Raw genomic sequence first — 16,360 nt, forward strand, 5'->3', positions numbered from 1 at the left:
ACAGCAGATATTTATTTCAAGACAAAATAATTGGTTGTGTTTTTGTTTTTCAAAGAACATCATGTTTTTTTTATAATATCACAAATATGATGTTCGATTATTTCAAAGAATCGAAAAATGAATATCGTTTATTTTGTTTGTAATCATGAATGTAAGTTAACACCATTTTTTAATACTGCAGAAAAACACCAACTTTTATTATGATAATAATATAATTTGCAAACCTAAAATTGCATCATCATTTATTTTATCATTTCGCTATTCAGCATTTCGACAACTGATTCAATAGGAACACGGTCACGCTTCTTTTGAGTCCAACACTGTTTGATGATTTCGAAATAGGGTTCTGGAATATTTTTATCTCTTTGGACTCGTTTCCCAGCAGATACAAAGTCTGCAATTGACCAAGCAAATTGGAAATCCTTTTTGGGGTATATTTCACCCCATTTGAAACACTCAAACATTGTTACAGCAAATGAATAGACGTCCGCCTCTTTCTTGTATTTCTCCCTGTTGAGTATTTCAGGCGCCATATACTTTGGTGTGCCAACACCTTTTGTGAATGTCATGTTAGTTGTGAGTAAATTGACATTTCTTGCACTCCCGAAGTCGGTCAGTTTTGCGTTGACTTTGTCTTTTTTGTTCAACGAAAACACAAGAAAGTTGTCTGGTTTGATGTCTCTGTGTAATATCCCATTTATGTGCAAATACATAATCCCGTTTGCAGAGTCCAACATCATTTTAAGTCGAGTTTGCATGTCAACTTCACTTGATTGTTTGTGTTTCATCAAGTCTTGTAAACTCCCATATAAAGCAAATTCGGTGACCAAACAAATTTTGTTTGTCATAAAACCAGCACCATAGAAGTGGACAATATAATCGCATCTGAATTTGTCCAACATGTCTACTTCCTTCTCAAATTCTTCAAGCGACTTTTGGTCATCTGTGAACTGTTTCATCTTCTTGATAGCAACAGTGTTGCTTCTGAATGTGCCTTTATAAACAATACCAAACGAGCCTTCGCCAAGCTTCTTATCTTCTTCCAATTCATCAGGACCAAGTCGTGTCGAAAGTTGTGTTTTTGCTTTGATATTAATGTGCATATTGGAAACAACACCTTTCTTCAAATTGGAAGAAATTAAGACAATGATGTCATCAATTTGACAACTGCACAACGGCTTCAGAAACACTTCAAATTCGATTGCTTTACCTTTTGGTATTGTTGCTATATTTGGTGAAGTTCGAATTGTGTATTTGTAGCAATTCTCTTTTGTTGAAAATTGGACTTTAATTGTGTTGTTGCCACTATTACCAACACATATGAGTTCACGACTCTCTTCATTCACTGATATTTCCTTATTGTCTTCGTTGCTTTCAAACACAATTGCATTGATATTAACAACGACATCGGGTATATCAATTTTCTCAAAAGTGATGTTTGATTTGCTGATTGTAAAAAGACACGTCTTCTTCCTTTCTTCGTGTTCTTTTGTTCTTTTGATGATTTTCAACGTTATAAACATAGTCACCATTAACACAACAAATAGTACAAGAATGATGAAAAAACGCCAATAAAAATAACCCACCAAACTGCTTTCTTTGCACACGAAGTGCCATCAGAAGACGGGGCGTACCAAAATTTACATGTTGCACATTTTGAGTTGTCAACTTTGGTGCACTGACTAACATTACTTTTTGAAATACATTCGGAGCTGATTAAGATGTAATTTGGAGAACACGAAGTGCACACACCAACAGAATTACACTTATCACAATTTGACTTTGTGGAATTACAAGACACACATAACTGATTTTTCACATAATAACCAGTCGAGCATTGAGAACACCCATTTTGAGTTTTTGTTTCGCAGTTTGTATGATCTTCGTATGGAATGCATTGATTCCCTTCAGTGACAAGAAATGTGTTTTCTTTGCATTGTAAACAGGTGTTTTTCTGGTTGCATTCATCACAGTTGTCAATACAATTCTCGCATTGGCCCTTGTCGTTTCTGAAGTATTTTTCATCACAAATTGCACATATGAAAAGTCGGTTTATCATTTTCTTGCAATTTTCCATTTGTGTTGTTGATGTCATACAAGTCCCGTTACTTGAAACTGAGAAACCGCCTTCACATTCAATACACACAGTTGCATTGATACAACTCATGCAATTATTAGGACAATTTAAACACGTTCCATCACTGAGATAATGTTTGTTGGCACAACGAATACACTTCCCATTATCATTGTTGATGAGGTCACAATTTTCTGTTTGATTACTTGACAAACCAACACATGTTTGATTTGGTGTGAAATAATACCCGTCGTTACAAGACGCGCATTTCCCATTTGTTATTGCTATTTTACAATTCGAAATCTCACTACAAACGCCATTTGATTCTGAAATGAAATTTGAATGATTTTGGCAACCCGAACAATATGTGTTTGGTGATGAAACACACCCACTTGATTCAAAAACAATGCAATTACCATCACAATTTAATACTCCCATGTTTGAGCATTTTACACACTTTTTGTCATCACACAATTCTCCATATTTTAACGAACATTCGACACAGGTGCCATTGTTTGAGGTTAAAGGGTCAAATAAATTGGATTTTAATATTTAGTAATTGAATAATTTGGGATTGAATCTGTTTCAATTTTAATTCAATCACAATTCAAAAAAGTTCAACTTGCAATTTTAGATAAAAACATGTTTCTATGTATATTTATAGAACTTGAAGATGTTTATTTTTTTATGGGAAAGTCACACAATAATTATAATTAATTTAAATTTATAATAAATATAATTATTTGTAAAATAATAAGAATCAAAATAACACTATAAAATATATGTTTTATTATTACAATAGTTTATTTTATATTTATTTATAGTATACGTTTCAAATGTAATTGATGTTTGGAAATTAATAATTTAAAGAAATCTTTTAGTTGTATTTTTCTTAGTAACTTTCTTTTTTCTTTTGCCATGACCAACAAATCTTCTTTTTGATGGTGGCAAATAATTTGTTTTATCAAAACCTGTTTCACATAACACAACTTCATTTACCAATTCTTTGGGGGAATCAATTATCGTTGTTTCATTCTCAGTATTAAATACAGAGTCTTCTTGTACACACCGTTCTGTTGTGCAAATTTGTTTTGAATAATCTCTAATATCATTAATTGTTTTTTCGTCTGCTTCCTGAATTTTCCATTCTAAACACTTTGTCATATCGATAGGTTCTTCAACTTGTGTTTGTTCATACAATTTAAACCATCTGAACGTATCAATAGTTTCAATCAAATACTTTTCAAATGAATCAATTGATCCACTTTTACTATAATAATTTAAGGTTAGATTGTGTATTAGTGTTGGTCTGTTAATAAAATGATTCTTCCCCTTATCCATTTGATTAATTTTTAACAATTCCGAATCTTCGTGTTTCATTAAAGTGATTAACAATTTGTTCAAAGTTGGTTTCTTACAACACAGCCTTTTCACGAGTGCTGAATGATAAGATTCACTCAAATTATCAGTCCTCAATTTTTGATTGAACTGGCACCACAATTTGATTGGCCACTTTTCTAACCAATTCAGCTTAAAATACATAAGCAACTCCATTACAAGTTGTTTTGTTTTATCATCGAATTTATAACTGACGGCTTTGTTGTTAATAATATCAAATCTGTGTGGTATTTCACTTGCTTTAAAAAATCCAAAGTTTTCTAATTGTTGACAATGGACCATATTGATGTTTCTGGATAATATTGCTGTGAAAGACCCAAGTGTTGTACTTTTCTCCATATGCATTGGGTAAAATGGAAATAGCAACCAAGGACACAACATTTAAACCCAATTAGAGCATTGATGACAGCAGTTTCGAAATCAAGCATAACACTTGTATTTTCATCAAACAATAAATAACCCATGTGAGTTATAAAATATTCGTTTAATAAATGGAACAAGTTTAAATAGTCCAATTCTGTTTTGTTAGTCATCAAACAATGACAAAAAGTAAAGCATTGACCATTAGATAAAACACAATGAATTGTGTATAATTGCTTATAAGAAATTGGACAAGAATTATACGTTCCATCCATACAAACGTAAGCAATTTTTCTATCTTTTATCTTATTCATTTTTTCATTAGAGATCATAATAAAAAACGGTCTTCGTCTTTTATGTAGTATTTACCACTATTCAATAATTCTTCAATTTTATCTCCAATCAATTCACTTTTTATTTTGTTGATTGTTCTTCTTAATGACGTTCTTCTTCTTTGATCAGATGGATTGATTGTTTGGTATTGTTCTAATATTGCTGTTGCCGAACTTAAAATGTTAGTTCCTTGTTTGCACAGTTCTGTTAATTGTTTATCACTGTTGGTAATTTTTGGAAGATGTGGATGAACTGTCTTATTTTGATCAACATATTTAAATTGGAGAAATTTGAAATTTTCACCCGATCCTTCTGTTTTTAATATTTCTATTTTAACATCACATTGTGGGCATTTATAAACAGTTCTTGAAACGTTTAAAGGATTAAACGTATAACCAGATACACATGGTAACATGTTTTTTTCTCCATTTGATGCTTTTTTCCGGCTTGGTACTTGAGTAATACTTTCAATTTGCATAAAAGAGTTTGTAGCGATTATTTTTAATATTAAAAACGGATTGCTTTTCATGTGTTATCATATTATATTTATTTAAATCATTTTTATTTTTTAAGTATAAGTGTGATTTTAATAAATAAAACAATAACCAAACACAATAATATTGTAATTTAATTATTGTTTTTAGACTCTGTTTTAAATCACAATAAAATTTTATTTATTTACAAATATTAAATAATTAAACAAATAAATAAAGGCGAAAAACAATTCTGTTTATTTTAAAACATCAATGCAAAAAATTTTATATTTAAGTCAAATAAATAATAACATACAAAAAAATAATTTATATTCCAAACACACAAAATCACTTTCAATTGATTAAGTCAAAGCATTAAAAATTATATTTAGTTGGTATTTTGTTAATTGTTACTTTCTTTATTTCATATTTTTAATTATAATATTATATATGTAATTTTGTTATTTTACAAATAATTATATTTATTATAAATTTAAATTAATTATAATTATTGTGTGACTTTCCCATAAAAAAAATAAACATCTTCAAGTTCTATAAATATACATAGAAACATGTTTTTATCTAAAATTGCAAGTTGAACTTTTTTGAATTGTGATTGAATTAAAATTGAAACAGATTCAATCCCAAATTATTCAATTACTAAATATTAAAATCCAATTTATTTGACCACCCAATCATTGTTTGAATAGTATGAATCTGAACATAATATGAACTTTTCTCCTATGACAATTTCACCATCAGGTAAAGGTACACATACATTCTTTTCATTCAAAATATGAGTATTTTTGCATGATAAACAAAATTCAAACGTTTCACAATACAAACAATGATCAGAGCATTTATGACACTTATCAAATGTATTGTAATAGCCCGCTGAACATTTCAAAACTTTCTGTTTCGAGTACAATTCTACATTTGTTGTTGTCTTATTTATTGCAACACAATTCCCTTCTGAATTGTAATTGTAATTGTCTTCACATAAAACACATTTTTGGTTCACACATCGCTTGCAGTTGTTTAGGCAATCTAAACATTCGTTTCGATACGCCTCTTGTTTAACATCACATTGTTCACACACATTATTTGTATCACTTGTTGATATATTTAGACAGGAAACGTCGATTCCAAAACACATTCCATCTTTCAGGTACATATCTTGTTTGCATAGTACACACATATAATCCCCATTTATCGAAGTTTTGCTTTACACTTAAAATAAGTGGAAAATTCGATTGTGTTACTGTTATTTGAATTTGGCTGAAAAAGATATTTGGATGAGATAAACAGTTTGTCGATTTTTTGTGCTAGAGTAACACTTGCACCATTAACAGATTTGTTGTTGATATAAAGAACACCACTCTTAATATCTTTGAAGTGTGTTGAATAATTAGTTGTTATTGTTAAGTTTAACACATCCACTTCTTGTTGAATATTTCCTATAAATGTATCATTTATTGTTACATTCATCGTATTTACTTTCACAGTACACAATGTTACGTTTAATGGGCAGTGATACAAGTAATATTTGTAGTTACGATAATCGTAAAAATTGTTTCCATTTAAAGTGCATTTAACCTCAGTTTCATGGTCGATTGTTGAATTACAGACTCTCAATAATTTACCACCTCTAAGTAAACTCAATTGATTTGCATTCCAATTGGGTTTGTATCGAAAAGAAATCACATCAATGCAAAACTCTTTATAATCGAATGTATCTATTTCGTTTGTACTATTCATTAGAACTGAACCGCCATAAACATTTATCAAAGGATTTCTGTCAATGTTTGTTGTTGTCAAATTAAAAAACTTAAGACTCTCGCTTTTGAAAAACAATTTATTACTGTAAAATGATATATGACTGTTATCGTTGAACATTAAATTTCCATAAACATTAAAATCAATATACATTATCAAATAATCGTAAACGACAACATCTTTTGCATTTATATAATAATCCCAATAGTTTGTATAAAGTTCACATTCACAAGTAAAATTGATAGATTTCCAATTTTTATTATCGATATAATCTGTCATAGAAACACTATCATAAATAATTAGATTCAGTTGCCAATCGTATCCATACATTTTACAATCACTATCACTCATAAAAAATGATTTTTCTGTTATAAAATTGCCATATTTATACTCACAGTTACATGGTATATTCAACGAAGTCGATAAGTAAACTCTGCTTCCACACACTGATATGTTGTTTGTTGAGCCTTCTAATAAACCTTTTAAATAAAATAACACCACATCATTAGTACTTGAAATTATATTATCGACAGTCAACCTATATTCAAAATATGTTCCAGAAGGTGAATTGACTTCAAGTGTTGTTATTTTAACTGGTAGTCGAAAGAATATATTTACGTCTTTATCCAGAACAAGTGAGTTCAATTTTAGAATAAAACCTGAATTAATTGGTTTTAATTTATAATTTTTCATATTTGTTACTATCAAAGTGTTCCATTCAAATACATAAAGTGTGTAAGTGTTATTATATTTTGAGTAATTTGACAAATCCAAATCAAGATAAGTACTGTTATAATCACAGTCAGGGTATGTGAAGTTGCTTGAATATGTCAAATTACCATTGTTGGGTTCACGTCCACATAAATTAGTATTAACACCTTCTGTTATTTCATTTTCTTTAAACAGCATTATACGTTTAAAGTTGCTTCTTGTACACACCGCCTTTGCAACCCAACCATCCGAAAAACTTCTTTTTGTGAAAGTGACTCGACTTTCATCAACTTGAGAAGACCCACTAAACAAGTAACGCGACCCAGAATAGACACCTTCCCAAGCAGACATATCACTGAAATTAAAATTGACTGTTTGAGAGACCAATCCATCAACATGAACATATGGAATGGAAGTCAAGTTTCTTCTTAGCCAAATGTCAAAGTGCTGATCAATATCAGAAAACAGTGAAACCGAACGTAACTCAAGTCCTATATAATGGTCTTTGTATCATCATAAACCTCTTTTCGACAAACTTGTTCTTTGTTGAAACAACCAAAAGATATGAAAAATGGTTGGTATCTTTTGTCTTCATAAAAGTCATAAAGTGTATTTGGATAATATTCTCTAATGAAAAATGTTTTAAAATTGGACATGTTACCTTGGAACCTAAAATACTTCCGATAATTTCGAGCATAAGTACCTGTATTTGCTAAAGTCTTTGTGTTATTAATACAACAAGTGTCATCAAAATTGAAATGGTCATAATCGTTTGTATCTGTTGAATATGACCACCTTTTTTGGTACATGTTTCAAATACACCATAACTAATTGCACCATTCGAGTTGTCGCACCATTCATATGATGATGATATAACCGCAAATGTCAAAAACATTATAAGGAAATACATATTCATTTAATTTAAAAGTTAATCTTAAAAATTATGTAATACTTACTTTAAAAACATTCAATGGGAAAATACCCTTTAAGGAATGATACATCTCATAATTTGTCTACTTTTTCGATATTTATTGAGTTAGTAATTATTCTATTTTTATTGTCGAATAATAAATTTTCAAATAAAATTTTAATAAAATAACAATGTTTTAAAGTGCTTTTGACAATTTCGGTAACAATATATTATAATTTACCAATTATTTATCAACTGTTGGTTTATTTTTAATAAATAATTTAAATTTTCATATTTATAACAATATCATCATACAATATGTTTACTATACATAAAATATTTATTAATGAACAATAACAATTTTTTTAAACGGAAAAGTCTTACTTTTTTGATACTTGATAAATATTGTGGCATTGAAAATATAACAAATTTATGTTAATAATACAATATTAATAAAAAATAATCTATAATATTGTTATTTTTTAATAATATAGAATTCTGAATTATAATGTATTATGAACTATGACATTAATGTTAATATATTCACTTTTGTAATCTGATTTGTTATTTGTTAATGTTAAATAGCTTATATGAATAATTTAGTTGATACAAATTAAATCAATTGTACAACAACAATTTAATGTATAATCTTTTTAGTTTTTCGCATTGATATTAAAAATAAAAATGATCACATCTTTATATGTTACCTCTGAATTTATAAATAACTGTTTTATTTATTATTAATAATTTTAATACAGTGTCTTAATATATTGACAATTCAAAAATGGAACAAATTGTTTGAAATCAATGATTATGAAATAAATTTCAAGTTAAATTATCAATTTTTATTCAATATTTAAACTTTTGAAAACATATTACATGTTTGTTGTTATTATAATAAAATCCGTTTCGTGTTCATCAATTATTGTTAAATACTTCACAAATAACACATAAAAAACTTTATATAAAAAAATAACAACAAAGAAATGTATCAAATATATATTTATTGATGTACATGTCATATAATCAATGTTTGAACATAATATTTTTTGTTTATTGTTTTACTAAATGTGGTTAAATACAATTTGAAATTGATTGCAGTATATATATAATGTTTTTATTTATTCATTTTCAGAAATACAATTCAATTGTTTTATATCTTATCAATAAATGAATTATATCAAATAACTTATAAAATGTAATAATAAGCATATTAAATAAAATTTTTAAATTTAAAATGTAATAATTGAACAATGTTATTAAATACAGTTTCTGTTTGATTGTATAAAACAATAATATACTATTGCATAAATCAAATTTTTGATTTATGTTTAGTATTTGTTTATATCAAAAATATAACATTATATTGTTGAGTATTACATCCCACATTAATTTGTGTTTATGAATTGTTTATAAATAGTTATAAATGTAAAAATAAAAAACAATTATAGCTTAAGAATAAAGATATTTTACTTTTATTGTGAAACGTTAATTACTTATAACTAAATCTAATGATGTAATATTATAACAATTTAATAATGTAAAAAATATAATGCATTAATTCATTTTATTTATTAATAATAATTGATGATACACGTTTGAAACTTTACAAAAGTGTGTAATGTGTAACAGATGTTAATTAATTAATAACAATTCAAATACAAATTTTAATTGTTTCATTAAAACCAAAGATATTAAAAATCGATTTTAAATAATTGTTCTGATTATATCATAGGTGTATATAATACACTTCAACCTAATTAGAAGTTGAATTTGTTTTTGTATAAATTATTTTAATTAAAACATTATCAATTGAAAAGTGAATTGATAAGTAATAAATATAATATTAAAATATATATAATAAAAATTTATAATTATGTATATCGATAAACAATAAATAAGTGTCGTTTGTAATATTATACAATTAAATTTAAAAACAAAATGTTAACATACTCATGATTAAATTATTTTTTTGGTAAATTATACGTACAATTCAAATAATGAAAAAAGATAAAGAAATGATTATAAAAAGGTTCAATATATACTTCATTCTAATTAAATGATAAATGATAATTAACAACAATAATATTAAATTTAAAAGTTATAAATAAAAGAATATCAGATATATTTTATTTAATATATTGTGATTTTATTGGCACTCAAATTATAAATTGTTGGCTTTTTAAATCTGTTTATCATATTCTATTTAATCTTTAATTAATTTTAACATTTTATTAAATTTGAGTTAATTTAAGATAATTATAAAATGAAATCTATTTTAATAACTGCAAAACTTAAAGTAAAAACAAAATTTGAAGTCTAACAACGCAAAAAGAAATTGAGTATTATTTTTTATCATTTTTGTTCAATTGATTTGATTGTTATAATTAATATCATAAACTCTATTTAAAATTATACTTGATAATTTAACAATCAAATAACAACAAACTTTGTTTTAAAATTACACTCGAATTATACTATTTTATTGTTTATAATAATAATAAGTATTAAAAATTAAAAACATAATTATATAAAAATTAATGTTAAAATTCACGTGATTGTTCTGTTTTCTTTTGTCGTGAATTCTGATTGGTTTTATTATTAATTATCCAATTCTTTGTAAAAATCAATATCGAATCGAATCTATTGTATTATCAACCTTTCAATAACAACTTTAAATGTGTTTATTCAAATAATAATAATTTATATATTATTTAAAACAATTAAAACAATTGATTATTAATAAAAAAGTGTAGTAATTAGGGGTTGTAAAAAATAATTTATAATTGACGAATTAATTTTGGCGTTTCTGAATTGGAACTTCGAAGTAAACCATGATTCGTAGTATCTATTACTTCAATTTATGCGCCTTTCTTGTTCTATTTGCCATAATCATGGGTTTGCCTCTTGTCAAAAATTTAAACCCCAAGCTCACTTACTCTGTTTCACAAGACCAAGTCGACACCAAAAAACATGTGCTTGAAACTCCACTGGCGAATGACGATTCGTACTTCAATACAGTCAATTTGAATGGTGACTCCATTCCAACTTTCACAGAACAACAACTCAAAGAATACAACAAGAACTCCTGATAAATATTTGGAACGACATGATGATGATAATGATGTTTTTAAATTCAAAACAGAAGGAGAACAAGACAAAGTTGAGGAAAAAAGATGGCACAAAAAGGCACTTTCAAAATGCAAATATTGCAACAAGTTCCCAACAAATCAAACTGAAATTGACATGCAAAAGATGTATGGCATCCCAAAGATGTGCAATGGTCGCATTGATGCTGTGTGGATATGGGTGAATGGCAGTGACCTGAAATGGCGTTCCAATTTGAATCGATATGCTGATAAAATCGACTTCAACAGATATCGCGACTCGAGAGTCTTGAAATACTCGATGAGAAGTGTCTCAAAGTACTTGCCATACATCAAAAACCACTTTCTAGTCACCGCAGACCAAGTCCCCGACTTCATTGAGTCGCCCGGTAATTTGACGCATTTCAGGATTGTTAAAAGTGGGATGACACTTGAGGTGATACCACACAAAGACCTCATTGATAAAGCAATTTTGCCAACATTCAATTCAGAAGCAATCGAATCGTATTTGTTCAAAATCCCAAACTTGTCCGAGTGCTTTGTCTTTCTTGGAGACGACTTTTTCTTCTATCGACCAACACCACCAGACTTCTATGTCAAAGGAGACAAGCTTGTGATACACACAGAAAGAATACTACCAGCCAATAAAAACCCTTACAAAAACACACCAAGAATTCAATTATGCATTTCCAATTTGATTTGTTATTGGATTACATGGCTCGGAGCAGTCTTCTTCTTCAACCATCTCTTCGCCTAAATAAAAACCCTTACAAAAACAACCAATATTGGACGTGCATATTCTATTCCAACGACCTCATCAACAGGTATTTTGGTAAAGATTCAAACCACATGAACATGTTCTTGTCACACACCCCACATATGTACTTAAAAAGTGTATTAAAAGACGTCGAACAAGCGTTTTTAATTGAGTTTTACATACAGAGAGATTCAAGAATGAGGAGGTGGAACAGCACCAATTGGGCGTTTATATTTGGGAACTATGTTGCGTCGAAAGGGCTGGGTGAATACGCAATCCAAGATAACAAAAGCAAATTCTTTATGGTTGGAAACAACCATATAAACAATGTTATGGAAAAATGCCTGTGATTGAGACAGAACCGTATGCACTTGGTGTGAACGATGAAATGAATGACAAATGCTTTGAAAAAGAGATGAGGTATGTCCACAGGTGGTTAGAAACAAAGTTCAACGACAAAACAGTGTTTGAAAAGTGAATGAGTGTATTAATGTTGAGTTGTTTCAAACATTCCTTATTTTATAATTACAATGTTTTTAATTGTAATAATAAATTTATTTATATATTTTTTATTACGAAAACAAATATATCTTTTGTTGATGTGTACTTATTTGTTGGTTTTAAATTGGTTTAGAAGGTGTGTGTTGAGAATGTATCACGTCCTTGATATTAATAATAAACAATTATACTGTTTATTTTTACAACCAAGTTTATATCGTTTTCCAATTTAAATGACCATCAACAAACCTACAACTCGAGATAAACATAATTATGGAATTTCTTAATGTTTAAACACATAAATGTATTATCATTTCTGAATTATTTATATTATATTTTTATATATCATAATATGAATAATAAATATTATCATAATAAACATAATAATAAAATCATATATTTACTTGTCTGTTTTGCCAGTTTCTTTTTCTGTTGAACTTTCATCCTTTGTTGGAGGATCGTCTTTCTGTTGATGTTCACCAGAGACATAGCTATGAGATCTGTGTAACACACTTGATGCTGGCGTTTGTTTTTGTTTTGGTTGTGGAGCTGATGTGTGTCTTTTCCTTTGTGTTGTGAACACGTCTTGGCTTGGTTTTGTTGTGAGAATTTTAAACACTGTTGAAGTCTTTCCTGCCAATTGTGGTTGTTGTGTTTTTTGGTGTGGAGTTTTTGTTGTTTGTGTTTGACTTGGTCGCCGCTGTCTTCTTTCGTGTTGGTCTTCAGTTGAAGTTAATACTTTTTGTTCGCCTCTTTTTTCTCTTGGCACTTTTGGTCTGACAACAAGTTGTTGTTGCTGCTGTTGTTGTCCAAAATCAAATGGGTGGCTTTGTTGTGGCCTTGGTGTTCTTTGTCCACCACTTCTGATTTGTTCTGAATGTTCACTTTTTGTCTCACCACTTTCTTTTTTCTTTCCCTCAGCTTCACTGAGCGATCTTTGGAGTGTTGGAGTGCTTTTTGGTGTTTTTTGGTCTGGTGTCGAGAGTCGTCTTTGTCGTCGTTTGTCGTCTTTTTGAGTCATAATGTCAAACATGGTTGTTGTTGTTCCTGCAAATTTGAGACGTCTTTTTTCTTTTTCTGGAGAAGATGGCTGTTTGAGGCTTGATCGTTGTTTTGTCTCTCTGCTTGTTTGTTTGCCACCAACAGCTCCTTGTTGAGTCTTTGTATCAATTCCTTCTGGGACATACGGTTCTTGCAGCAACTCTCTGACACTTTTCGTTTCTTTCTTCATTGGAATCACTTTTGGTCGTTCTTTTGGAGGCGGGTGTTCAGGTGTTTGTGGTTTAGGTAAGACAAGCATCGGTCTTCGATGTATTTTGAGTGATTCGTCACTGTAGAGTATTTTTAACGATTCAAGAAAATCGCCGAGTCGTGTTTGTGATCGGATGAAATCAACAGATTTATGAATCTTCGTCTCCTTCCCAAGTTGCAACAAAACCTTTCTTTTTAACTCAAAGAACATCAATTGAAGCATCAAATCGTTGTACGATCTTAGTTTTTGTGTTCGTGATAAATCAGCGCCATGTTTAATGTTCTCCAAATTTGTTTTGAGTGAGAACATGTATTTGCCATAACCACGCTCTGTTGAGTGCAAATCGTAACATTCATCTATTTTTTCAAACCATTTCATCAATGTCAGTTTTTTAATTGTTTTAGCTTCGATTATTTCTCTTAGAAATGAACTCATTTCATCTTCACATATTTTCATTTGTTGGACTGTGATCTCCAATTTAGGTGTAAACAATTTTCTGTGCTTCTCAATTTCAATTGAAAACAGTCCATACGATCTAATCACCTTCTCTGTCTCTTTGAGCAACTTTTTGAGTGCTTCCAAAAGAAGGGATGACGGATAATATGTCTCATCTTCAGATGGGTTTATTCCATTACACTCTAATATGACTAATACAAACAACAAAACCATAAGATATCAAGTTTTGACCTCTTTTCAAAAAGTTTTGACTTTGAAATAAAAAATAATATATGTTAAAAAGTCCATCATAAATAAACATTTTCTATTTAAAAATATAGTTTTAAATTTATATAATTTGTCAATTCATACACGTGATTTGATCGAAAATGTTTAAACAATTGTCGACATTATTATAAAAAAGATACAATTTATTAAAGTTTAAAATATTTGTGATTTTTTAAAAATATTTATCAAAAATAACATCTGATATTATCATATCTTTTAACTAATAAACAAAGTATCATCTCGATATTTTATTTCAGTGAAATTTTGGAAATATTTACAATAATATCACTGTCAATTGTTATTGTTGAATATTTGATGAACCAAACCTTTCATTTTTTCTCCTAATTAAAAAAGAACACAACATTTTATATAAAAGTTCAATTAAAAATGTGATATGATGAAATACGATGATACACTCAATATAAAACATTATAACATTATTAATCTTGTTGATAAAAACACGTCATTTTAAATTTTACATCACTTTTTTGATTTACACCATGAAAATCAAAAATTAAACTGAGTCATGTATAACTTTTGTATTTTTGTCAAAACAAAACTCTCCATTGCAACGTACATTATGGGAAATTTTAATACTTTTCAGACTCTCGCACTCGTAAAAACAGAAGCATTCAATGCACTCGACACTTTGTGGTATTGTGATTTCACTCAATTTTTTACATCCACTAAAACAATTTGACGGTAGTGTTGTTATTGTTGATGGGAGTATGATGTTACTCAACATGCTACACTCACTAAAACAACCCGCTTCCAGTGATGTGACAGTCAAAGGAATTTCGATACTCTCCAACACACAACATTTATAAAAACAATATGTGCCAATTGTTTTAACATGTGGTGGTATTGTAAAACTGTGCAAGTCATTTGTTTGTGTGAATTTCTTGCCATTGATCACTTCGACACTTGACGGAATATCAAAACCATACATTTTCAAGTCACCACACAAACATGTCAGTCCAAGTATTCCAATCAATATTTTTGGTATATCAATACGTTTCAAAGAACAACAACCATAAAAACAGTTGTGACTGATATAAGTGACACTCTGTGGGATTTTGATGCCACTCAGATTTGTGCACTTATAGAAACAATCTCTGGCAATGCTTGTCACTTTCTGTGGAATGTTGATGTAAATTAATGTGTTGCAGTTCCAAAAGCAGCCGTCATCAAGTGATGTGACTTCCTGTGGAATCTTTTCGCCAAACTTTATTCTGTCATGCGTTGTGTATGCCACATTTTTGAATGTGATGTTGCTGTTTTTGTTTTTGACGACTGTCCGGTAATTAACTTTGAACCACACAAATATTTGGAAGAACTTCTTTTTGACACCAATTGTATCTCCATACCAAACATCTTTATAATTGTTGAAAGTGTCTCTTTCAGTGTATTCGTAGGGTTCCACATACAATAAAATTGAGTTGCCAAATGTTTCGTCAGTATCACATCTCAGATGGAGTGTTTCAATGTTTGGGAAGTACTTGATTGTTTCTGTGTAAATTGTTATCGGGTTGTAATGGAACATCGCCATGATGTCTTCGAACTTCTTGCAGACCAATACAAGGGTTTTAAAGTCAAATTCGCTATCAAAATACTGCGAAACTATCATCAGGTGGTACCGATCAAGTGTTGTCATTGTATTAAGTATTTTAGTTATTTCCACACTTTCTTCTAATATGAAATAAAAATCATTCGAAACAACTCATTAATCATTTTAATTATAATTTAATTATAAACAATTTATTTTGATATAATAAATAGAGTTTGAGTTTTTTTAAGTTGTTGCATTATAATTCTTCTTTTAAAAAATAAATTGAAAATTGAAAAAATTACTATTTCCATAACAAATTATTTCTAAATTTTGTTTGTTGTGATTGAAGTTAAATATAAAGAAACAATGTCATCAAATACTTTTTTGTTTGTACATTTTTATCATTTGTAAATAAAAACTGTTTTTTTTCATATTTTGT

At 28.8% G+C, this 16,360-nt stretch overlaps 4 protein-coding genes across 4 annotated transcripts; 1 reads left to right on the top strand and 3 right to left on the bottom strand.

Annotated features, from left to right (window-relative positions):
* Positions 1 to 242: 242 nt before the first annotated feature.
* EIN_122190 (tyrosine protein kinase Lyn, putative) lies at positions 243 to 2,586 on the bottom strand (the record flags this gene model as incomplete). The annotated part of the gene is made up of 3 exons (XM_004259031.1): positions 243 to 1,424; positions 1,568 to 2,530; positions 2,569 to 2,586. The coding sequence occupies 3 exons, from the start codon at positions 2,584 to 2,586 to the stop codon at positions 243 to 245; spliced, it is 2,163 nt and encodes a 720-aa protein (XP_004259079.1).
* An 8,695-nt stretch (positions 2,587 to 11,281) lies between these two features.
* EIN_122200 (exopolysaccharide phosphotransferase cps2G, putative) lies at positions 11,282 to 11,899 on the top strand (the record flags this gene model as incomplete). The annotated part of the gene is made up of 1 exon (XM_004259032.1): positions 11,282 to 11,899. The coding sequence occupies one exon, from the start codon at positions 11,282 to 11,284 to the stop codon at positions 11,897 to 11,899; it is 618 nt and encodes a 205-aa protein (XP_004259080.1).
* Positions 11,900 to 12,797: 898 nt separating this feature from the next.
* On the bottom strand, positions 12,798 to 14,318 carry EIN_122210 (hypothetical protein; the record flags this gene model as incomplete). The annotated part of the gene is made up of 1 exon (XM_004259033.1): positions 12,798 to 14,318. One exon carries the CDS (start codon positions 14,316 to 14,318, stop codon positions 12,798 to 12,800), a length of 1,521 nt encoding a protein of 506 aa, XP_004259081.1.
* A 568-nt stretch (positions 14,319 to 14,886) lies between these two features.
* Positions 14,887 to 16,026, bottom strand: EIN_122220 (hypothetical protein; the record flags this gene model as incomplete). Its single annotated transcript, XM_004259034.1, has 1 exon — positions 14,887 to 16,026. One exon carries the CDS (start codon positions 16,024 to 16,026, stop codon positions 14,887 to 14,889), a length of 1,140 nt encoding a protein of 379 aa, XP_004259082.1.
* Positions 16,027 to 16,360: the final 334 nt, after the last annotated feature.

Source organism: Entamoeba invadens, assembly GCF_000330505.1.
Source record: "Entamoeba invadens IP1 unplaced genomic scaffold scaff_1105074724931, whole genome shotgun sequence".
NCBI classification, from domain to species: domain Eukaryota; phylum Evosea; order Mastigamoebida; family Endamoebidae; genus Entamoeba; species Entamoeba invadens.